General features: G+C 48.3%; 1 protein-coding gene across 3 annotated transcripts in view; it reads right to left on the bottom strand.

Moving 5' to 3' along the window:
* The window catches only part of PEPD (peptidase D), a 136,118-nt gene that overhangs the window by 75,193 nt on the left and 35,946 nt on the right, over positions 1-24,979 (bottom strand). For 2 of the 3 annotated variants that reach the window (XM_011947393.1, XM_011947404.1), the window contains 3 exons: positions 17,570-17,614; positions 3,826-3,901; positions 2,822-2,868 (listed from right to left, as the gene is read on the bottom strand). In XM_011947393.1, coding sequence (XP_011802783.1) covers positions 2,822-2,868; positions 3,826-3,901; positions 17,570-17,614 — 168 coding nt within the window. The remainder of the gene's footprint in view (positions 1-2,821; positions 2,869-3,825; positions 3,902-17,569; positions 17,615-24,979) is intronic. The other variant, XM_011947398.1, reaches the window with a different exon arrangement.

Here is a 24,979-nt window from a genome sequence, read left to right on the forward strand (position 1 = left end):
GGTGGGGGGCATGTGTGTGGTATATGTGGTGTGCACACGATGTGTGGTGCGGTGTGGTGTGTGTTGTGTGGTGGTGTATAAGTGGTGTGTGGTGTGTGGTGGGGGCATGTGTGTGGTATCACAATGTGTGGTGCGGTGTGTATTGTGTGGTGTTGTATATGTGTACATGGTAGGTATGGTGTGGTGTGTGGTGTGTGTGTGGTGTGTGTGTGGCATCTGGGGCATGTGCCTGGTTGGGGGAGACCCTCAGGCCGTGTCCCCTCTCCCCAGCCCATCCGCACTCGAGGTGCGCTGGGCACACAGAATCACAACTCGCGCCATCTGGCCAAAGAGTAAGAAAAGCACCAAGGCCTTGAATGAGAAGGAGCACAGCTGGGCAAGTCCTTCCCTCACAAGGGACTGACGGGAACAGGAGGTTGCGATCGAGGGCTGTCGCCTGTGGCAGGAGCGCCCAGGAAAGCCCGGACCTGTGGAGGAGGGTCTCCAGTGGGTCCTGGCCCGGGAGGGGACGCCACCACACGGTCCCCATCACACCACATAGATCTTCTCCCTTTCTCATGATTCTCACGACGCCCCAGAAACGAAAGGGCCCCAGATGGCCCATTCACAGCTCAGAGCTCCTGGCTCCTGGCTGAGCTTCCCGGTGCACTCGGCTGTGGCCTCTGGCTTCGAGCTCATCTCTCCAAAAGCCACCCTGGACCACACAGGATGCGGCAGCAAGGCCAACCCGGGGTCTTGGGATGGGGGTGGAGGGAAGGTGGAGCAGTTTGTAGACCGGGGTGACATCTCCCCAGAGCTCAGGTTCACAACACCCTGCTTCCAACAGCAGCCAAGTGCAACATGTGGACTCTATGTGGATCCTGACTTGAACAAACCAATGCTAAAAAGAGTTTAGGATCAATACGGACTAGACATTCATGACATTAAGGAGTTACGGTTCATTTGTGATAATGAATGTGATATTGGCCTGGTGGTTATGTAAAAATAAAAAAAAATTCTCATCAACTGAAATACCTACTGAGGTATTTACAGGTGCCATGACATGATGTCTGGGATTTGGCTTTAAAATGCTCTAGCAAACAAAACTAAACACAAAAACCTGCTGGGGACTTCGGGGTTCATTATACTTTTCTATTATTTTGGATACTGAAATTTCCTGTTTAAAAAAAAAAAAAAAAAGCCCTCCATTACCTGGAAGGCACGAGGGCTAAGGAGCGGGGAGTATTCCAGGGCCCCTGGCCCCTGACCCAAAGCCGGTATAGCCCTGTCCACAGGCTGGGCAGGGGCCGCCTCTGGGACGCTGTGGGGAGGGAGGCTCAGGGCCCCTCCCAGGAGCCACCGTGGGAGCAGGACTGCCTGCAGCACAGGGCTCAGGTGGCCAGCATGCGGAGGACGGCAGGGCTCCACACTGGGTTCAGCTATTCCTGCCCCAATTTCTCGGTTATTTTTATTTGAAGCATCAGCTATGGGTCACTATGATTCAACTCAAGCTGGGACAGGTTTCCGGGGCAGTGCCAGTCGGAGAGACCCACTGTCCGGCCCACCTCACGGGAGGAGACCCCAACACACTTCCCATCCCAGATCCTCGGAGCGGGCAGGGGGTCCTGGGAATGCCGGGTACAGACGCCACACTGCAGCAGACCACGCAGACACAAGTGCTGGGAGAGCTCTGCAAGCCCTTCCCAGCCTCCCTGGCTGACAGAGCTGGGCGTCTGATTAACGTGTGTTACATGCCCCCTCCCAGGATGCCAAGCACCCAGGCAAGACCATTTTAACTTCCTCCTGGGCAGGGTAAGGAGAGAAGCACAGGAGCTGACTGCTCAGAACTCCAAGGCGAGACCTTAAAAAGACACCCACCCCCCAAGCACAGCCACAGCGAACAGAAGCGTTCAAACAGCCCACTGTGGGCCCCAACCGACCTCAGCCCTGCACCCCACTGATGGAAGGCAGGCCACGAGGGCTGGGAGGGTGATATGGAGCCAGCACCCGCAGGGCCGGGGCCCTGAACAGAGCAGGCCCTGAAGACATCTGGGGTGGACTTGGGCCCTGCAAGGGGGGTAAGGGACACTAGAAACTAAGCTCTCACAAGGATAGGCAGGAAAGGAAAGCCCGGTGTGGGGACAGGGGGATGGCAGCCTCTTCAGTGTCACTTCCCCAGAGCTTCCAGGTGATACCAACACTGGTGGGAGGTCTCGGAATGGGGGCCTCCTGCCCCAGGACACGGGTGGGAAGGGAGCCACTGAGGCAGTCAGAGTCTGATCCAAAGGTTTCCTTGTACCACGGATGGCAGCACACTGACCTTCGGGTCCTGGAGCGGGGCTGAGCTGGCCAGGCCACACCTGCCACGGCTGGGCAGCCGCAGGAAGCTCCCCGGGTGGCACCGGCTCACTGCAGGCCTCCAGAGCTCTTTATGGGCCATTTAACCATCCCTCGACCCAGTCGCCTGAACACAGCAGACATAATGGCAGTGTTTACACATAAAAATGGCAAGCTGTTTTACTGGCGGCTTTCAGAGTCATAAGAGCAGCAATTTGGTAAAGTTTCCTGCAAATGGCAGAAACAAAGTCCGAGAGTAGAATGGTGGGGCACTAAACCACCCTGAAAAGTCATCGAAGACCATTACATCAAACACTCTGCCAAGAGCCAGGGAGCGGGGAGCAGTCAGAAGAAAAATAATCTTTGCCCGTGATCCTGAAGCCCTGTTCATAATCCCCACTCAAGGTGTGTGTGCCGCCGTGGCGTTTCATCTGTTACTCACTCAGGGAACATAAATTACTGTTTTTTACCTTTTAATTCTACCCGGAGAAACATGGTGGCTTACCTTTCCAACTCATATTCTTTCATTCCCACCTTTACAGCCTTCATTACCTGGAGGACAGATATTAAGTAAAGACATTTGTATTAAGCAGATCAGTAACAGAGCGTGATAAATAACACACAGCACTTCTTCAAAAGCACCTCTTCTTTAAAAAAGAAAAAAAGAATGATAAGTGCATACAGTGGTACAGACATGTGACAAATTAGAACTTTTTAAAAGCTCCAAAATCCATACAGTTTATTTAAACTGCCATGAAGCACTTCCATTTGGAAGCCGATAAATGCCAAGCCTCGAGTTACAGCTCAGAGGCCACCAGCAGCCCGAGGACAGTGAGGATTCAACCATGAGGTGCCTGGTGAATACTTAATGCTACAAAAGCTATGACGATCACTAAAAGGCCTCCTTTGTTTAACTTTCATAAAACACAGAGATCATTAACTCGTACAAGAGAGTACACTGCCCATCAATTACCCTTGTCTGTTTCCTAACACAAAACGCAACATTCCTGAGCAGACCCTGGGCCAGCCTCATCTTTCAAGACATGTGTTTCCTTATTTGGTCTCCTTCCTCTAGTAAAGTGGGAAGATTTGGAAGAGAATCACATGAAGAAGTTTTCAGAAAATGGATGATGGTAATAAGTGTATTTGAACCATAGTTAAGAACAAAAGATTCTTTAAAATGAGCTGAGAACTGCTGCGATATCAGGAAGGAGCACTCTACCCTCCCAGAGTTGGAACTTTTTGTTGGAGAATTTCCTGAGGATTAGTGTCCACGACTGCCATGATGGGCAGGTGCCCTAGGCTGCGGAATTGGGGCACAGCCTCTCCTGTCCCTGCCCTGTGCCCACCAGGGAACAGAAAAGAGAACCATCATCGTATAAAACTTCCTACCTCTCGTGTGGCCCTCGGGGATTAGAGCCCACCTGGAAACCCTTCATCCTCACGCAGTTCTCTCGCCACACAGCAACACTGCTTTCCCCACTCAACTGGAGCCAGTGTCTGACTTACCTCACGGTGGGCCTCGCTGGAGATTTTATTGGTGTAGCGCAGAACCTCCAGCTCCATGTCTGTCTTAAACACTCGGCTTCAGAGACAGAAGAACAAAGCAGCAAGTCAGTGACTTTCAGGAGGCACTGGCTGGACCCCTCTAGGGAGACCTCAGGGCCTGTCACACCCTGCACAGCCCGGAAGGGGTGTTGTGCAAGGCCGGAGTGGGGCCAAGATCCAGAAGTGACAAGCTCTATGGAACAGTCCAGTAGAAAACCTCCAGTGGGGAGCAGAGCTGCTACCCGCCTTCCTAACACCAGCCAGTGGGCAGGCTGTTTCCAGGGATAAGATCTGGAAGCTGCTGTGGCGGGGGGAAGAAGCCCAGTTGCTGCAGCCTGTCACAGGCTGCCTCCCTCAGCCTCAGTTTCCCCATGCATGGAAGGGGGATGAAATCCACATGGCATGGCTGTAGGGCCATAATCCTAAGCCTGCCACCTCTCAGGGCTCTGCCCTGTTGGCTGAAGAGTCCTCATTTCCTCCCCATCCCCACCCACCTGCCCATGGGTGGGTGACAGGGTCTGGTGAGGGGACTGAAGCCATTCCAGCTTTGTGTGTGCCGGTACAGATGTGAAAACAGCTGGGCCGCAGACACAGGCAGGAGACCAGGAGCAGAGGAGAAGAGGGAGGCAGCCACAGATGAGAGGGTGGTCTATGTGGACAGGGAAGTCACAATCAGGGGACCCTGCTGTCCCTTCCCAGTTGGGCTATGCCTCCTGCAACTGGACTCCTGGGGCTCCCAGGTCCTCCCAACAAACTTGTGTTAATTTGCCCAAATGTGGTTATGTTTCTGGTGGTTGCAATCAATCTCACCCGCAAGTAAGACCCACAGAAAGGAGCCAAATAAGTATTCGCTTTCTACCTCCACTCATTTAAAACAACCCTGGGTCCGTGGGCACTGCAAGGGCAGCCGTGCTGAGGCATTCAGAGCACCGGCCTGGGAGAAAAGCGCTGGGCTCCAGTTCAGCTCCACCCCTTCCCAGCGGTGTGCCTGAGATCCCTACTCTGTGCCTTGGTTTCCCCATCTGAAAAACGGAGATATGAACACTGTTTTCATCGCAGGTTTGCGGTGAGAACTGAGTTGGCATTTTTAAAGCACTAAGGACAGTGCCTGGCACACAGTAAGTGCCATGTACACTTGTTCCAGAAACGAAGTGAAATGCAACGCCTGCAGACACCACCTCATCCACACTTCCCACCCCAAAGCCAGGCGAAATGCTCTGATGTCCTTAGGTAGGACACCTTGATTCTCATCAAAACATGACTCCCCAGTATTCATGACAGGCCCATGAAGCTAGAGAAATCTCAGCAGGCAAACACAGCCTCCCTTCATTTTAAATTGCCATTTACTGGGGACCTGCCCCATGCTGGATCCTATAAGTTGCAGTGGACGCTAGGTACACTGCCCACCTCATCCCCTGAGGCCACACCCCTCTACTGGTCTCCTTGATTCAATGGAGGGAGCCAAGACTCAGCTCCCTCGCTTCAACTGGGGACATCTCTGGGGACCACTCCAGCACCAAAGCTCCCCATGGGAGCAGCTGAGATGCCCTTGTGACAGCGTTGCAGCCCAAGCCTGCTCCCTCCCTCTGACACACACGCTGATCCTGAGAGCACTCCTCAATACGCTTCCTGCCCACTCGGCTCAGAGACTCAGCTTCCCATGGAACCCAACCTAGAACAGGTACTACCTTCCCATTTCACAGATAGTGACACTAAGACTTAGCTGAGATGATGTCAAAGGGCATGTGCCCCACTCTGTTACACTCACCCCCTTTTTATTGCACTCCATGCATAAATAACAGAACTCTACATTCAGACAAACTACTAATCAAATACAGAAGGAAACTAGTCATTTTCAGACATTCAAAAACTCAGAAACGGGGGAAGTACTTAAGGATGTACTCCAGCAGAGACAGAAGGGTAGAAGGGTGGGGAGACGGAGAAAGCATAAGCCAATAAAGAGAAGGAGGTGATATAATGGGATATTTTTAAAAACTGGAGTCAATCCAAAAGTATAATTAGACGCTGGACAGCAAGCCTAGAAAGCAATCAGTAGAAATTAGAACTCCAAGTATGTGGCTCTGAGAAAAACATCCACAAAAAGAATGGCATGGATTCCTTTCCGCAGATAAAATCAATAGGAAGCTTAAAGCTCTTAGTGATATGGTGAAGAAGATACGTTTCTTCTCTCAATAAGAAAGAAGAAAGGCAAATTAAAACTCTAGGAACAACAAAACAAAACAGATGTATGTATGAAGGCTGCATTTATTCACATGGTACCAAAGTAACAACAGGCAGATTACTCTCCAGGTCAAGGGGTAGTAACCCAGTGATCAGTCTTAGCATCACTGATTGTGTGTCAACTAAGTATAATTTGTGTCTGAATGTAGTGCAATAAGAAATACACATCACCTGGGATGTATTCCGGCAAATGTTTTAAACTTCTATGGCTTTAGATCTAACTTCCAGTTTGCAAGAACTGGAATAGAGGAACTGGGGATAGAGGAACAAGCTAACCGCCACCACAAGGGAACAACCATACAAATCCAGAATTGGGATGCTGTGGTACAACTGGCCCAGCCTTTCAGTATCTGGGGGAAAAACCATCACAACACCCAAGTAAGAGATAGAAACTATACTGGCCACATCTGGGATGTCTTATGGACAACTGGAGGAATTCCTATTTACGTGAACTTTCTAACTTTCAACAATGCATGTATATATGTTGCTTTTGTCCTAATAAAAAAAAATTAAAAAAATATTTTTTCTAATAAAAAAAAACACCATTCTTTAAACAGAGAATAAATTAAAATATGGAGTGATTTTGTACAACTGATGGTTATATAAGAAAAACAGTCTAGGCTAGGCGCGGTGGCTCATGCCTGTAATCCCAGCACTTTGGGAGGCTGAGGTGGCCGGATCACAAGGTCAGGAGATCGAGACTATCCTGGCTAACATGGTGAAACCTCATCTCTACTAAAAATACAAAAAATTAGCCGGGCATGGTGGTAGGCACCTGTAGTCCCAGCTACTCGGGAGGCTGAGGCAGGAGAATGGCATGAATCTGGGAGGCGGAGCTTGCAGTGAGCCAAGATCGCACCACTGCACTCCAGCCTGGGCAACAGAGCTAGACTCTGCCTCAAAAAAAAAAAAAAAGGAAAAGAAAAACAGTCTATATGCTCTTGACGCTAGGAGCCTCCTCTTGAGGGAGGTCCTGGGCTTGTGACATCCAACCCAGAGAGAAGGCACTCCCGCCCCGATACATTCCTTAGCTCTGCATAGACCACGGTCATAGTAATCATAGAAACACAGTTTTATGGCTGTTTTTTTCCGTTGTTATTTTTTGGGTTTTTTTTTTTTACCTTTTAGAGTTAATGTCTCCCCCAAAAACAGGTAAGATTTACTGGTCACATAAATGCAATGGAAATATTACAAACCCTAACAAGGAAACGCAACAGAAGTTGGGAGGTGAAGACAGGCTGGAGAAAAGATGTGTAGAGAGAGCAAGGCCCCATCTGTGCAGCCTCAGCTCACCCAGGGCAAAGGCAAGATAGGGTGGAAAGTTCACGGAGCAAGAACTAAAGGAGGCTCAAGTGTATGACAAGAAGGCAAAAGGAACCCGTGGAAGAACCAGCAATAACCATCCGATGAAAAGACGGGTGGGGGTGACAGAAATGGCCCAAAGAATTGGCTCTGGGGAGGGCTGATGTGGAGAGAGATGGGCTGGCAGGAGTCGCTGGTTTCAAGATAACCTAACTTTCCTGTACTGATTTTGTACTAGTGGCTTTTTAAACCAAGGGTACACATTGCTTCGAGAGCACTTTAAAAACCTTAATGAGGTGCTGTCCATAATGGTAGATGTCCATTCATTCATTTCACATCACTAATAAGTAAGTGCCAGCTAGACGTACCAGGCAACAGTGATGGAGTGGAGTGAAAGGGCCATGTCCTCCCCTAATGGAGCACAGAGACCACGGAGAGAGGGATACAGTGCGAGTAAACACACAATGATGGAGTGGAAGGAGGGCTGCCAAGAGCAGGAGCTGGGGTGCCACGTGAGGGAATGATGGGAGAGGCATGAGCCCTTTTGGTTTGGGGCTGGCCACCCGGTGAGGGAGGTCTGTAATACTGAGACCTGGAGAATGGAGGTGGGCAACCCAGCTGAGTCCCTCTGCACAAGGCAGAGAGTTCCCAGTGCACCCCCAGCCAGTTCCTTTCCCTTTACTAAAGATGACCTACCTGCACCAAAGCTCCCAAAGGCCCACCCATGACCCTCACAAAGGGATCAACTCAAACACCCTCAAGATCAGCAAAGCTGGGGTGTCTGAGGACGCAGACCAGCACCCGTGCCTCTGCTGGGAGCAAAGCCGGGGTGTCTGAGGATGCAGACCAGCACCCATCCCTCTGTTGGGAGCAAAGCTGGGGTGTCTGAGGACGCAGACCAGCACCCGCGCCTCTGTCGAAGGGCACCTCTTCTGCATTTCCTCTTCCTCCTCCTTGGCCTGCCTGGCCAGGAGCCCACCTGAGCTGGCCTCCATTGAGGCAGCCCAGAGAGAGGGCCCGAGGCAGGCAGGTGAGGATGATGGGAACGCAAGAGGCCCGGTGGCTCTCCGACTCCCATCAGAGGCAGCAAGCCCTTGGGAACTTCACGGGAGCAGCCCACGCCAGCCAGCCGCTGACTCACACGGTCTCCACGATGCCACGCAGCTGGGATAGCCAGTCATTTGTCACTGGGAAATGAGGTGGGCACCCTGCGGCGCAGCGACACCTTTCCAAGACCACAGAACCTTCCAGGGAACGTGGAAAAAACAAACCCACAAGCCCAGGGAGACTTTCTCGAATGAACGCCCTTTCTCTCTGGCAGAGGCAGCCCTGAAGCCTGACAGTGTGCTGTTAATCATCATGAAGGTGCCTCTGATGCTGCCATATGGCGCATGCAGTCTCATTACCTGGGACCCGGCACTTGCTCCTGTCCCCAGAGGGTGAGAGTTCAGAGCCACAGGCAGCCAGCAGCTCAGGCTTCTGAGCAAGAACCCATTCGCAGTCCCTCGGGTGTCATTCCGACTGCCACCCTCTATGACACCAGCCCGGGGATCCCGTTGTCAGGGAGCAGGTCTCTCTTCTCTCAAATGACAGCATGGGTGAGGGCCAGGACCTCCCGCCCTCCAACCCCTTACTTTCTTCTGGAGCCGCCCTCTGCCTCCATTCAGCTTAGATCCCTGGCCCTTCTCTACGGCCACCACTCTTGCCAGTGCTGTAGACTCCTCGGCCCTGTGCCCACCCATCTGCATGGGCTCAGCCTGTCCCTGCTCCAGGATCACTGAGCACTGCCAGGGGAAGTCAAGCAGTGGCGATGGCCAAGCAAGGCCCAGTCACCTCGGCGAGACCCCAGCTCTGCCGTGAGCTGCAGAGGAACCCACAGGAGGGCTACTCTCAACTTCCCGCACCTTCCAAAGATTTCTACCCCCAACTTCTGCCCCCAGCGGGAGCCACCGTGGATGAATGAATTCCACTCCTACTTCTTGGAGCGCACAGCAGCCAGCAGATGGGTCCACTCTCACCTCTCCTCCTCCAAACTCCCAGGACTCCCCGTCCATCCTCTCCTCCCTTCCTTTCAAGGGAAGGTGCATCCTCTTCCCAAGCTCACACGCCCACCTGGGGATCCCAGCTCCAACCTCCACCATGCACCAACCCCTCCTGCTAGAAGCTCCATGGCCACCGAAACAGCTTCCTCTACAAGTGAAGAATCCTCCCCTCACTCGCCTCCTCCTCATCTTCCAGCCAAGCCTCCCCTACGCTGCCTGCCGGGCCCTAACAGTCCTTGCCTTGGGGGAGGAGGGAAAGCAGCTTTTGCATTCTATTTTGAACTTCCTACCCATCTCCTCCCCTCTCCTCTCCCCTCTCTGCTTCTCTCTTCACCCCCATCATGCTGCCAGTCCTCCCCCTCCTCCTCGCAGAAGGCATGGTTCCCTCTGCCTCTCCCTGCTTTCCCTCTGCACCCACCGGCGGGTCCCGGCGCCCTGGAGCTCAGTGTGCGAGAACCCCCACTATGCCCCCATTTCAGTGCGGCTCTGCCATCTTCCTGCTACTTCAGCAGAGACCCGGGTGTCATCCTAGATGCCCTCTCCCATCACATCCATCCGCCGCTTCCCACATCCAACCCATGGCCAAGGTCCAGGCCTCCAGTCCACCTGCCCCAATAGCAGCTGGGGATCTTCAGGAAATGCAAACCTCAGCAGGCTTTCCCTCGTTTCCAGTGGCCTTTAGGTAGCCTCAGGATGAAGGTAAACCTCTAGTAGAGCACAACTCACGTTGGTGCAGGCCATCTCCACCACTCACCCCACGTGTTCTCCCAGCCTCCTGCCTCCTCCCTCCTCTGCCTGGAACTTGTTCCTGCCCGCCTCCAGCTCCCACCCAAAACACACTTTCCTCGGGGTTGGAGACGACCCCCTTCTACCCTCCCACCCTGGGCTAAATCCCTTCTCTGTGTTCCCTGGGTAGTCTAGACAAATCCTCAGAAACCTCTAACACTTAGAATTCTTTTAATTTAAGTATCTTCTGAAAGGCCATATATAGCCCTGGAAGACAGGGTCCCAGCACCAGCACAGACACGCAGTAACTATGTGTCATCAAAGCTACCTGGCCTTCCACCAAAGCCAGACAACAGCTCATTTCCAACAAGGAGAGCTGATGGCCTCATTTCAAAGAGAAAAGGAGGCCTCTCCACCCAACCCTCTCCACCCCATGGCAGCATGGGATGTTGCCAAACCAAGCACAGCAGGGACAAAGCCTCCCCAGGCTCCAGCAGCCCAAACTCCCTCTGCCACTGTCTCGTCCCAGTCCCACGGGTAGGAAGAGCAGCCCAGGGTTGACAACAGGAGCCCACGCTCCCAGGCTCTCCACTCCGCCTCCCACTGCAGCTGGGGCATCCTCCTATGGTGATGAGCAGGAAGAGGTCATAATCTGCCAAAGGAGAAAGGACCACATCCTCCTCCCAGCAGAGGCGATAAGCATCTCTGCTGTCGAGGCCCAGGGACCTACTTGCTTTTCTAATCTTACTTTGGGGGAAGTGGGAAAAAAAAAAAAAAAATCAAACTGAACCAGGGCAAATTATTCCACAAAGGCAGTTCTCTGATGAAACCAGCCTGGCTGGGCTTTGGCCTGGCCCAATTGAATCTATGCTTAAATAGACGTCTGCTGTGTGCTGGCTTAACCAATTATCCATAGGGCATTCTGGGCCTGAAGTCTCACCCAGGCGCCAGGCATAGAGGGATGCATCCCAGCCTGGCCTGGTTATCTCACAGCGCAAACACCGGAAACGGTTTTTAAGATGACTGCAGAAAAGAACGGGATTTTCCAGCATTCCCCACAGTTTCTCCCTATCTCCAGGAGGAATGCACCACGCTGAATATGATGAACCCATTTCCAGTGTTCTTGAGCATGAACAGAGAAGGACAAAAGGGTGCCCCAGCCCCCGTGGCTCCACTGGCCCCTGGAGTGAGAGATGCATGGTCAGACTCAGTCCCATCCTTGTCTGCCCCGGGGCATGTGTTGGATGGTTGTTAAAAGTATGATCTACCACAAGGCTGACAGCCCCATGAGAGGACAAAGGCCACCTCCTCCAGGAAGCAAGAGAGAATCATGGCTCAGGATAGGATGACAAAGATGCCACCTAAGAAGTTTGAGCAGGCCGGGCATGGTGGCTCATGCTTGTAATCCTGGCACTGTGGAAGGCCAAGGCTGGAGGATCTCAGGCCAAGGCTGAACCCAGGAATTCGAGGCCAGCCTGGGCAACACAGCGATAACCTGTCTCTACAAAATATTTAAAAATCAGACAGAAGGCCAGGCGTGGTGGCTCATGCCTGTAATCCTGGCACTTTGGGAGGCCGAGGCAGGGGGATCACCTGAGGTCGGAAGTTCAAGACCAGCCTGACATGGAGGAACCCCATCTCTACTAAAAATACAACATTAGCTGGGCGTGGTGGCACATGTCTGTAATCCCAGCTACTCAGGAGGCTGAGGCAGAAGAGTCGCTTGAATCAGGGAGGCAGAAGTTGCGGTGAGCCAAAATTGTGCCATTGCACTCCAGCTTGGGCAACAAGAGCGAAACTCCGTCTCAAAAAAAAAAAAGAAAAGAAAAATCAACTAGGCATGGTGGTGTGCACCTGTAGTCTCAGCTACTCAGGAGGCTGAAGTGGGAGGATGACTTGAGCCTGGGAGTCGGAGGTTGCAGTAAGCCATGATTACAACACTGCATTCCGGCCTGGGCAAGAGCATAAGACCCTGTCTCTAAAAAGAGAACTTTGGGCAGAAGTCAGCTCAGGTTCTTTGGCCAGGAAAACATGTGCCAAGAGATGTGGGCACTGCACAGCCTCACAGAGAGTCCCCAGCTCATGGCCACACTGTGGGCATCACCATGCCTGGAGGCTGCTCAAACAGACAGGGGGTGCTGCGAGGCAAAGGCTCCTACCCTATGTGGGCCTGCTCTCCTGCTACAGACCTAAAATCACAAAAACTAGATGAGGCAAAGATGTATTTGTGCAATCTTATTTTTTTCCTTAAATATTCACAAGTCACAGAACTGCCTCTGAGCATTAAACCCTGAATTAAGATATCAATTAACTGAGGTCTAAACACTCCACTGATTGAAATAGTAGTGAGACAAGGATGAAGCATTTCCAAAATCAGCCTCTAAGCATCAAAGTGCCACCGTGATGAACAAAACTCATTTAAAGGGCCAGGAATTCCATCTCTCCTGGAGGTGGATGCGCAGGGAGTGGTTTTATTGGAGCCAGGTGGGCGGGAATTCAACACCACTGAACCCCCAACAACTATCCCTTCCACACTCCATGACCCAGTGATGCAAAGGATAAAACCCCACAAGGGGAAGGACAGAAAGAAAAGAGCTGGTTGGAATTACATATCCTCGGGGGGAATCAATCAATAAGTCCTCTCAAAGAAACCAGAGTCATGAAGAAAACGATAGCTTAGCTCAGCCGTGAGCCGAGTGTGCCTGAAACCTAGCTAGAGATGGGCAGACGTGGGGCAGAGGTCCACCTCCACGCTGGACCAGGGCCTGGCCACGCCTTTCCTTCTGTCTGATGCTCCCACATCCATCTCCTGCCTCCTGGCGCGCGGTGACTCAAGTTCTCACTCTCACCTAGGAGTCCCACTTCCCATGTGGCTTTCTTGCTGGCGTAGGGTTAAATGCCTATTCATGAGGACACAAAGATGAGCAATGCTACTGGAATCCTTTTCACAGACACACCGAGAATTTAGGTCATCATCTACGTATCTTTTCTAATTTGGGACATGTTACCCAGGACGTAGAATCCTGGGACATGTCTACCTGTGAACCAACCATAGCTTCCCATCTCCTGTGCACACAGAGAGGCTGGTGAGCAGAAATAGACACATTACCCACCGCCTGATTAATGCATGCAGGACACTTTCGTTCTGTGTAATTAACAGCTCTAAAACCGGCAGATGACTCAATTTAACACAGTCTCGCTTAAAACCCAAGAAGGCACACGGCAATTGCTGACACGTCTGCTCTCCCCTGACGCTTCCAGAGGTACTTAACCGAAACCCAAGGCACTGAGCTATCAGGTGGTATGAAAGCATCTCCTTTTATTTCCCACCTTGCCTTCAGATCAATTTAATCATCTGCAAAACAGTAAAGCAGAACCACAGCCTAAATTATGGAAGTAAGATGCCTGCTCTTTTGAAGTTTCAACTTTTGACCTTCACATTCAAACTGTACTACCCAGCACAAGAAAAGAAATTATCAGTTATGATCTCATGTTTGTGGGGAAGAGTATGATTATAGAGGAATTTACAGGAAATCAAAAAGGCGCTCCTTGAGAGAATGGAAAACAATAAAACAGTCACAGGAAGGAAATGAATGACAGCCGAACAAAAATGAGAAAGCGAGTTTGCCCGTGCTAGGAAAGGCTGCTTGCTGCCTTCCAGTCAGACAAGCTCCGGAGGAACCCCATGTCCCCAGCCAAGCTGCCAGAGGGAGCTGAGGTGCACGTGGGTGCCAAGGAAGCCAAGCATCTGCCCCCTGGTCCTCCACCCTACCATACCCTGGCCCCAGCACAAGACCATTCCAAGGGCACTGGACCAGCAGTGAGCTGGGAGGATGACTGACACTCAGGCAGCCCTACTCCACGGGTACCCCCTCAGAGCTGCAAGGAGCAGTGCAAGAGCCTGGGTTCAACAGTCTGGGCTCAACTGGCATTTTCTTGGGCAAGTCACTAACTTCCCTGTGCCTCAGTTTCTTCATCTGTAGCATGGGAATAACTAGAACACTTACCTAATACACCACGAATAAAATATCTTTAAATACAGTGACATATGTCAAGTGCTTAGCACAACACCTTGTATACACAGAGTCTTAACAGGTGACAGTGTTACCAAGATGCGCCAGGCTGCAGCCTGGCTAACATGGTGAAACCCCATCTCTACTAAAAATACAGAAAGTATCCGGGCGTGGTGGTGCGTACCTGTAGTGGGGAGGTGGGGGCTGAGGCACAAGAATCACTTGAACCCGGGAGGCAGAGGTTGCAGTGAGCCAAGATCATGCCACTGCACTCCAGCCTGGACAACAGAGCAAGACTCTATCTAAAAAAAAAAAAAAAAAAAAAAAGTATGCCAGGCTGGGTGCAATGGCTCATGCCTATAATCCCAACACTTTGGAAGGCTGAGGTAGGAGGATCTCTTAAGGCCCGGAGTTCGAGACCAGCCTGGGCAACACAGGAGAACCCGTCTCTGCAAAAAAACAGAAAAATTAGCTGGGTGTGGTGGCATGTACCTGGAGTCATAGCTACTTGGAAGGCTGAGGTGGGAGGATCGCCTGAGCTCAGGAGGTCAAGGCTGCAGAAAGCTACGATCCCGCCACTGCACTCCAGCCTGAGAGACAAAGTGAGATTCTGTCTCTTAAAAAAAAAAAAAAAAAGACATGCCAGCACTTGACTTATATTCTCAATCTTTGAGCCTACTTTGCAAGTGAGGAAACTGAGGCTGGGTGAATCTTCATATCGATACCATGAGTTAGGTTTCACCACATCTCCATTTTACAGATCAAGAAGCTGAGGCTCAGAAAACTCATGACTTCCTGAGTAGGGAGGAGCTGGGGCTAGAATTCACATGTGCCCTAGTTGATGGTTTCCGGTTATCCCCATGATCCTACCAGAGAGAGAGGATGGTGAAGATATTCAAGACCTAACGACAAAAGATATGTCCCTGAGTCGTAATCTAACATCAGGGAAAGCCCACCCTTTCCTGTTAATAAAGGACCTGCCCGCCGCCCCACACAACATCCTTCCTTCAATGACCCAGGGAGTGTGATGATCATGACTACAGTGGACCCACTGAGAATGACTGGGACCCGGGCTATTAAAACATTCCCCTGAGCATCAGGGACGATGTGACATTTCTAAAACAGTTCTACTGCCATCAACTGCCAAATAAGTCCTTTCTGCTGCTTGCTTTAATAAAGTTGGGAGGTATGCTTACGAACGCGGGCGCGACCTCAAAGCCTCGAAAATGTCACTTGAATTAAAGCATGCTTCTTCGAAAGTGACGAATTAATGACTTATCCCTTAGGAGATGTGGGAGTACAGGACCCAGCTGTGGTCTCCAAGGCACCCAAGCTGTAAGCGACCACAAGGGAATGTCCCACGTGAGGCAGTGTTAAGTGGACATGGCCCATTCTAAGTACCCAGGATTTATTCTTCCGCCAAATGGGGGCTACAGATAGGACAGGCTCTCTGGTTTCTCTTCAGAGCTTATAAATCTTTTGCTTTTTACAGACAAGTCAGGCACTTATTACTTTATTTTTTTGAGACAAGGTCTCGCTCTGTCACTCGGGCTGGAGTATGGTAGTACAATCATGGCTCACTGCAGCCTCGACCTCCTGGGCTCAAGCGATCTTCCTGCCTCAGCCTCCCAAGAAGCTAGGACTACAGGAGTCCAATGCCATGCTCGCCTAATTTTTTGAAATTTTGTTTTTGTAAAGATGGGATCTCTCTCTGTTACTCAGGCTGGTCTCAAACTCTGGGCCCCAAGTGATTCTCTCATGTTGGTCTCCCAAAGTGCTAGGATTACAGGCGTGAGCCACCAGCTCGGCTTTGTTACTTTATAAAAACAAGAGGTAACTGTGAACTTGAAGAACACCAGCCCCGTCTTCACAGAGGGTGGCTGTGAGGGCCCACTGGTTAGAGACCCACTGGCCTCTAACCCTGATGGTGCAGTATTAGCGCCTATCATCAGCCCTCAGTTCTCCACCCCCAGCTCAGCCCTCTCTCACACTGGCACCTGCCTCAGACTCAACACACCCCAAGTCCCAGATCTGCCCTGGTATCTGGCCCTCCCAGTTGTCCCCACCTCAGTGACACACCACCTAGCTGTGCGGGACAAAAACCTGGAGTCACCTTCAACTCCGCCCTTCACTCACGCATCACAACTGGTCCCTCCCAGGAGCTTTCTGTCTTGACTGCAGCCTCACCACTCAGCTCTGTCCTGCCTTTGCCCTCCACTGCCAGCTGGACCCCCGCAACAGCCTCCTAACTTGCCACCTGTTCCCACACTTGCCCTGCAGCTGAGTCTCTAGTCTGAGGTCAAAATGATTTTTTAAATGCAAACCCAATCTTACCATTCTCCTGCTTAAACCATTCAAGGGTTTCCTGTGTTTCCCATTCCTCTGAAGAAAAAGTCAAGACGGACACCAAGACCCACCCAGCCACTGCCTGTCTCTCCAACTGTTCTCGGGCTCTACTCCCTGGCTTCGCACTGGCCACACAAAGCCACCACCACCCTTTCTCTTGTTTCTGTGAACGAGTGGTCCTTTTGCCTCGGCCACTCTCTCCTACTCCTTTTTCCACAGCCAATGCCCATTCATCTTTCAGGACACCTCCTTGGTCCCAAGCTCTAAGATGAGGCAAGTCAGAGTTCCCAGCTAGACGGGAAAGAAAATGTGATCATACAGACTTAGGGTCAGACATGAGAAGGCTACACATGTCCTAGGCAAGTGATGATCTGGCAAAGGCCTGGCCTCGCCTCTCTTCTACATTCTCAGTAAGTGCAGTCATCCGGCAAAGAAAAAATGCCTTGCTGTCAAAGAGCAATGCGATGGCTTAGGAAGAAACTGGTGGCACACTGGGATTGGAGGGCCACTTCCAGGGCCCACAGAGGTGACACCCAGCATAAAACAGCTCACTTTGTAGGCAGCCAGTAGAAGCCAGTTGTGCAGCAGGTAAGGGCTAACAGTATCACCACAGGAAGGAAGAAGGTGACAAAAGAATGTGTAGAACAGAATGCCACCTTTGTCAAGACACATGCGTGACGTGAGGAAAATGTGTTTACTTTTCTGGCAATGGGATTATGCGTGATGTTTATTTCTGCCCTTTTCACTATCTACCTTATGCTGGAGCTATCTAAGTTTGGTTTACTTATGGTAGGAGTTTTTGTAAGATTGCAAATAAGTTTAATTGATGTTTAAGTGACTCATGCCCTTTCAAAAAGAGTACAGCCAGCCAACCAACAACAAAGAACAAGCAAAACAGAAAAGGCTATGGGAGAAGGTTCTGGGAATCTGCTTTTTGAGGGGCTCTCTGAGATGGTGTGGGCAGGAACAACAGGGCATTCCATCCCTATGAGCTGAGCACAACAAACAGGCATGGTGACCACAGGCTGTACTCACCACTCAACGATCTCTGGGTGAAGAATGGTGTTGTTGACTTCGAACCTGTGGGGGGAAAAGAAATCAAGCCCATTAATCCAACAGTCTATCATGTCCCAGCAAGAACCACTTCATTCAAGACATGCACACATGATGAGGAGAGAGTCCCACACTTTAATTTCATGACTTCCTGACCCACGAAAGGCCTGTTGATCCCTTCCTGCAGCAGACCTGGCAGCCTGGGTCATGTCCTCCAAATGCAGTCTGTTGGAGAGTAAGCTTTATGGCTACAAAACACCAGCCTCGATCCCCACTAGGCAGACAGTATGGTCTCTTGTGTCAAGCATACCAAAATACACACAATAGGAGTACCAGAAGGAAAGAATGCAGAGAAAGCAAAAACCTCACCAATTTGATGAAAAACATTAACCTACATATCCATAAAGCTCCATGAACTCCAAGTAGGACAAATTCAAAGATATCTATACTCAGACACATCATAATCAAACTGTCAAAAAAGTATCTTGAAAGCAGCAAGAGGAAAGTATTAATAATTCATCACTTACAAAGGATCCTCAATTAGATTAATAGTTGATTTCTCATCAAAACCTATGGTGAACAGAAGGCAGTGGGATGACATTTAAAGTGCTGAAAGAAAAAAAAAAGTCCACCAAGAATTCTATATCCAGCAAAGCCATTATTAAAAAATGAGGGAGAACTAAAACATCCCAGATAAGCAAAACCCAAGAGAATTTATCACTAGCAGACCTAACCTGAAAGAAAAACTAAAGGGAACTGTTTCAACTAAAATGAGAAGATACTACAGAGTAACTTGAATCCACATGAAGAGAAAGAGAGCACTGGCAATGGCAACCATATAGATAAATATAAAGACAGTATAAATGTATTTTTTGTTTATAACTCCCTTTCTCTCCTGACTTAAAAGACAACTAAATAAAGCAATAATTGTAAATCTGTACTGGTAAGTACAAAATGAATAAAGACACAATCCACAGGCAATAACAACACTAAAGAGAGAGAGGAAAAGGAGACATCTAGGGGCAAGCTTTTGCAAACTATTTAAATTAAGTTGACATTAATGCAAACCGATTTTCAAGTTTAATAGTCAACTGTATCCCCATGATCAATAAGAAAATAGCTAAAACATACAGAAAAGGAAATGAGAAAGAAACCAAGATGCTACAATACAAAAACAAATCAAACACAAAAAAACGTAACAGAGAAAGTGAGGAGCAAAAATGTTATAAGACATAGAAAACCAATTTTAAAATGGTAGAGTTTTTCCTTATCAATAATTACTTTAGATGTAAATGGATTAAATTCTCCAATTACAAGGCAAGGATTGGCAGAATGAATGTTTGTTTTTTTTTTTTAATTTTAAGTTCAGGGTTACACGTGCAGGTTTCTTATACAGGTAAACTTCTGTCATGGGGCTTTGTTGTACAGATCATTCTGCCACCTAGGTATTAAGTCTAGTGCCCATTAGTTATTTTTCCTGATCATCTTCCTCCTCCCACCCTTCACCTTCCAATAGGCCCCACTGTGTGTTGTTCCCCTTTACATGTCCATGTGTTCTCATCATTTAGTCCCACTTGCAAGTGAGAACATGTGGCATTTGGTTTTCTGTTCCTATTAGTTTGCTGAGGATAACAGCCTCCAGCTCCATTCATGTTCTTGCAAAGGACATGATCTCATTCTTTTTCATGGTTGCGTAGTATTCCATGGTGTATACCATACCACATTTTCTTTATCCAGTCTACCATTGACGGTCATTTACGTTGATTCCATGTGTTTGCTATTGTGAACAGTGCTGCAGCGAACATACACGTGCATGTGTTTTTTAGAACAGAACAATCTATATTCCTTTGGGTGTATACTCAGTAATGGGATTGCTGGGTCGAACGATATTTCTGTTTTTAGGTCTTTGCGGAATTGCCATGCTGTCTTCCACAACGGTTTAACTAACTTACACTCCCACCACCAGTGTATAAGTGTTCCTTTTTCTCTGCAACCTTGCCAGCATCTGTTTTTTTTTTTACTTTTTAATAAAAGCCAGGCAGAATGAAATTTTAAAATATGATTCAACTATACGCTCTAAAGAGACACACTTTAGATTCAAAGACACAAATAGGTTGAAAGTAAAAGGATGAGAAACGATATGCTACACAAACAGAAATGAAAATGGAACTAGAATCGCTATACTAACATCAGACAAAATAAGCCTTAAGATACAAAGTTTTACTAAAGACAAAGAGGACATTTTATAACGATAATTAGGTTAATCCACAAAGATAAAACAATTACAAACATATGCACGTAACAGAGCTCTAAGATATATGTATCAAAATCTAACAAAATTAGAGAGAGAAACTGACAATAGTTGGAGACGTCAATAATCTACTTTCGGTAATGAATAAAACAACTAGACAGAAAATTAAAAAGGAAACAGAAGACCTGAACAAAAATGCGGTGGCTCACACCTGTAACCCAGCACTTTGGGAGGCTGAGGTGGGTGGATCACAAGGTCAGGAGATCAAGACCATCCTGGCCAATACGGTGAAAACCCGTCTCTACTAAAAACACAAAAATTAGCGGAGCATGATAGCAGGCGCCTGTAATCCCAGCTACTCGGGAGGCTGAGGCAAGAGAATCGCTTGAACCTAGAAGGCGGAGATTGCAGTAAGCCAAGATCGCGCCACTGCACTCCAGGCAAGCGACAGAGAAAGACTCTGTTTCAAAAAAAAAAAAAAAAATACACACACACCCGCCCCCCCAGCAAATAGACCTAACAGGCGCCTCTAAAACACTTAGCCAATAGCAGCAGAAGAGCCATTTTCTCAAGTGCACATGGATCATTCTCCAGGATACACTTTATGTTAGGTCACAAAACAAGTTCCAATACATTTCGAAAGACTGAAATCACACTAAGCATGCCCTCTGACCAAAATGGAATGAAATAAGAAATCAGTAACATAAGGAAAATAGAAAAATTGACAAATATGTAGAAATTAAACAGTAGACTCCTAAATAACCAATGGATCACATATCAAACCTTAAAGGAATGAAAAAGGGGGAAATTACTACTGACTTTACAGAAACAAAAAAGTTTGTGAGGGAATACTATAAATAACATATAGCAACAAATTGGAAAACCTATTTGAAACAAATCCCTAAAGACACAAACTACTAAATTGATATAAGAAATAGAAAATCTATGCCAAGCGCAGTGGCTCACGCCTGTAATCCCAGCACTTTGGGAGGCCGACGTAGGCAGATCATCTGAGGTCAGGAGTTCGAGACCAGCCTGGCCAACATGGCAAAACCCCATCCATCTCTACTAAAAATACAAAAATTAGCTGGGCTTGGTGGCTTGTGCCTATAGTCCCAGCTACTTGGGAGACTGAGGCAGGAGAATCACCTGAACCCAGGAGGCTGAGCATGCAGTGAGCCAAGATTGTGCCATTGCACTCCAGCCTGGGTGACAAGAGTGAAACTCCAGGAAGGAAGGAAGAAAGGAAGGAGGGAAGGAGGGAAGGAGGGAGAGAGGGAGGGAAGGAGGGAGGGAGGGAGGGAAGGAGGGAAGGAAGGAAGAGAAAATCTAAACAGACCTTAACAAGGGATCAAATTTGTAATAAAAAAAACTTCTCATAAAGAAAAGCCCAGGACCAAATGTCTTCTATGAAATGAATAGCAATTCTATCAAATGTTTAAAGAATTTACACCAATTTTCATAAACTCTTACCAGAAAAGGGCCAGGAGCTGTGGTTCATGCCTGTAATCCCAGCACTCTGGGAGGCAGAGGTGGGAGGATGGCTTGAGGTCAGGAGTTCAAGACCAGCCTGGCCGACACGGCAAAACACCATCTCTACTAAAAATATAAAAAATTAGCCAAGCATGATGGTGTGTGCCTGTAATCCCAGCTACTTGGGAGGCTGAGGCAGGAGAATTACATGGACCCAGGAGGCAGACGTGCAGTAAGCTGAGATCACACCACTGCACTCCAGCCTGGGAGACAGAGCAAGATTCCGTCTCAAAACAAACAAACAAATAAAAAACAACAACAACAGAAGAGGAGGTGATACTTTTCAACCATTCTACAAGGTCAGTATTACCTTGATGCTAAGTTAGACAAAGACACCTTAAGAAAATAAAACTACACACCCAAATTCCTTGTGAAGAGAGACACAAGAATTTTTCAACAAAACACTAGCAAACAGAATCCAGCAACATATAAAAAGGATATATATACATCATGACCGAGTGGGATTTTTTCCTAGGAATGCAAGATTCCTTCAACATACAAAAATAAATCAATGTAACACATCAATCATATTAATAGAACACATAACAAAACCATATGCTTGTATAAATAGATGGAGAAAAACAATCTGATAAAATCCAACACCTTTTCATAATAAACAATGAACTAGGGAAGGAAGGGAACTTCTTCAACTTGATAAAAAGCATCTACAAAAAATCCCCTCAACTAACATCATAACATACCAAATGGTAAAAGACTAAAAGCTTTCCCCTAAGATGAGGAACAAGGCAAGCATGTCTGCTGTCTCCAAGTCTATTCAACTCTGTACTGCAGGTTCTAGCCAAGGCAAATAGGCAAGACAAGACATGAAAGGCACCCAGATGACCCTGCAGTTCCACTTGTAGGTATATACCCAAGGGAACTGAAAGCATATGTTCACACAAGAAGTTTGACATCTATGCTCATAGCAGCATTACTCAGAACAGCCAAAAGTTGGAAGCAACCCAGATGTCCACCATCTGATGAATGGACAAACGAAATGTGGGAAGTATCCATAGAAAAATATTTTCAGCCATAAAATAACGTAGTAGTGACAGAATAAGCAAGCAGGGAAATCAGGAAAGATATCGAAGATATAAACAATAAATTAACCAACTTGACGTAATTGACATATACAGGACACTACGGCCCATAGCTGCAGAATACATACTTTCTTTAAGTGTATGTGAAACATTTATCATAATGGTCACATGCTGGAAGTTTCAACATATTTTAAAGGGCTGAGATGCAGAGAACGTTCATTAATCACAGAATTAAATGAGAAATAAAAAAATACCCATGGTTCAAAGATAACAATACAATGAAATTAGAAAATAACAACATGAAATATCATAACCTGTGAGAAATTCAGCTAAAGCAGTGCTTACAGGAAAACTCATAGCTCTAAATATACACAGCAGAAAAGAACACTGAAAATCAGTGATCTGAACTTCCATCCTCAGAATGCCCCTTGCAGAAAGCAATGAAATAAAAAGGAAACATATAAGAAAAATCTGCAAAGCCAAAAGCTGTTCTTCGATAAGATGAACATCATTGAAAAGGTGACCCCAGGAGACAAAAGGATCAGGTCAGGGCACATCTCTGACACAAGGGAATCATGTGTGACCCAGAGCTCAAGCTGGAGAACAAGGTAGCCTAGCACAAGCTATAGGCCTCAGCAGAGAAGCCTCGGCAAGACTTCAACTCTCCGGATTCCAAGACCTGCTCCTTAGTCAGGTGTGGTGGCTCACGCCTGTAATCCCAACAGTTTGGGAGGCCAAGGCAGAAAGATCACTTGAGCCCAGGAGTTCAAGACCAGCCTGGGCAACACGGCGAGACTTTGTCTCTACAAAAAATTTAAAAATTATCTGGGTGTGTTGGCCCACACCTGTAGTCCCAGCTATTCAAGAGGCTGAGGTGGGAAGATCGCTTGAGCCCAGGAGGTTGAGGTTATAGGGATTCATGATTGCACCACTGTACTCCAGCAGCCTGGGCAAGAGTGACACCCTGTCTCTTTAAAGAAAGAAAAAACCAACTGCCCCATCTTAGGGAAGGATACAACATACAAACACATGCAGGGTCGTGACTTCCTGTCCTCCTGCAAGCCAGGGACCCTCCAAGGCTCCGTTAATGGTGTTGAAAACATTGATGCAATGCCATGGTTGTGAGGCCAGCAGCCCTTCTCCTAGCTGAGCCAACTGAACAAGGGCAGGGACAGGGGAGAGACGAGAGAAGGGGGTAACAGCAGACTGAGAGGATTCCAGATCTCTGAAGCTTTCAGGATCCTTAACTATACAAACAGGACTATATGATTCAAAGTCAACCTAAATGTTGTGGAATCAAAGCCTTACTTATGAAATATCAAAGAGACTACGGGCAGCCAGTGTGGTTCAGAGTGAAGAACAGGGCAGCAGGTGACATAAATCAAGACTACAAAATAGCCTCTGGCTCCCACTGCACCAAATGCCACTTTGACCTCAGGAAAAGCAGTGGCCAATATACTCAGTAGACAAACACACCACCAACGTTTCATTTTACTCAACGTACGTATGCATATACACGTGCACACGCACATAAGCAGCAAAGTGACCCAGCACAGAGTGACTCAGCACACAGACACAGATGCACACACACAGACACACAGAGAGAGGCATACGCTTGGAAAAGAGGCATACATGGACACACACAGCCATGTGCACAACAGGGTAATGCTCAGACACACATAGATAGACCCCACTGTATATGCACAGAAACACACAGACGTAGGCAGGCATGAACAAGAACACATACACACAAACACACACTAAAGCACAAGCTTAGGGGAATGCAGACACACAGATATACACACACATACTCAGGCAAATACATACAAAAAGATCCACACCCTGATATACACACATACAGGTACACGCAGACACAGATCAATGTATATACACAGATACACAGACACAAAAATATACTCAGAGAAACACAATCAGACACACATGGAAGAATCCAAAAGACAAGGTTAACAGGTTGAATCCTGGGTAATAAAATTCATATAGTTCTCGTTTTTGCCTCCACGCTGGTTAGCATTATCTACAATGAGCATGTATTAATCGTGTAAAAGTATCGACGAAATCCCATTGGGCCTGTGAGGGTAGGAGTGCCCTGGAAGCACAGTGTAATTTCCTGATGAGCTCTAAATGTGGGCTGGGAGATGAAAGGGCCAAAGCCCCTGTCTTCTTCCCTGGAGTATCTCACCCAAAGATGAGGCAGCCCCTCCACTCTGCTCCCTGCCAAAGGGCTGGGTCAGATTCTCACCTCTTGAGGGTTCCTCCCTGCACCGAGAACTCCATGGGTCACAATTAGAAAGCCAATCCTGGCCGGGCACGGTGGCTCACGCCTGTAATCCCAGCATTTTGGGAAGCCGAAGCAGGTGGATCGCCTGAGGTCAGGAGTTCAAGACCAGCCTGGCCAACATGGTGAAACCCCGTCTCTACTAAAAATACAAAAACTAGCCATATGTGGTGGCACATGCCTGTAATCCCAGCTACTCGAGAGGCTGAGGCAGGAGAATTGTTGGAACCTGGGTAGTGAAGGTTGCAATGAGCCAAGATCGTGTCACTATA

This window comes from Colobus angolensis, unplaced genomic scaffold, assembly GCF_000951035.1.
Source record: "Colobus angolensis palliatus isolate OR3802 unplaced genomic scaffold, Cang.pa_1.0 Scaffold107, whole genome shotgun sequence".
Lineage (NCBI taxonomy): Eukaryota > Metazoa > Chordata > Mammalia > Primates > Cercopithecidae > Colobus > Colobus angolensis.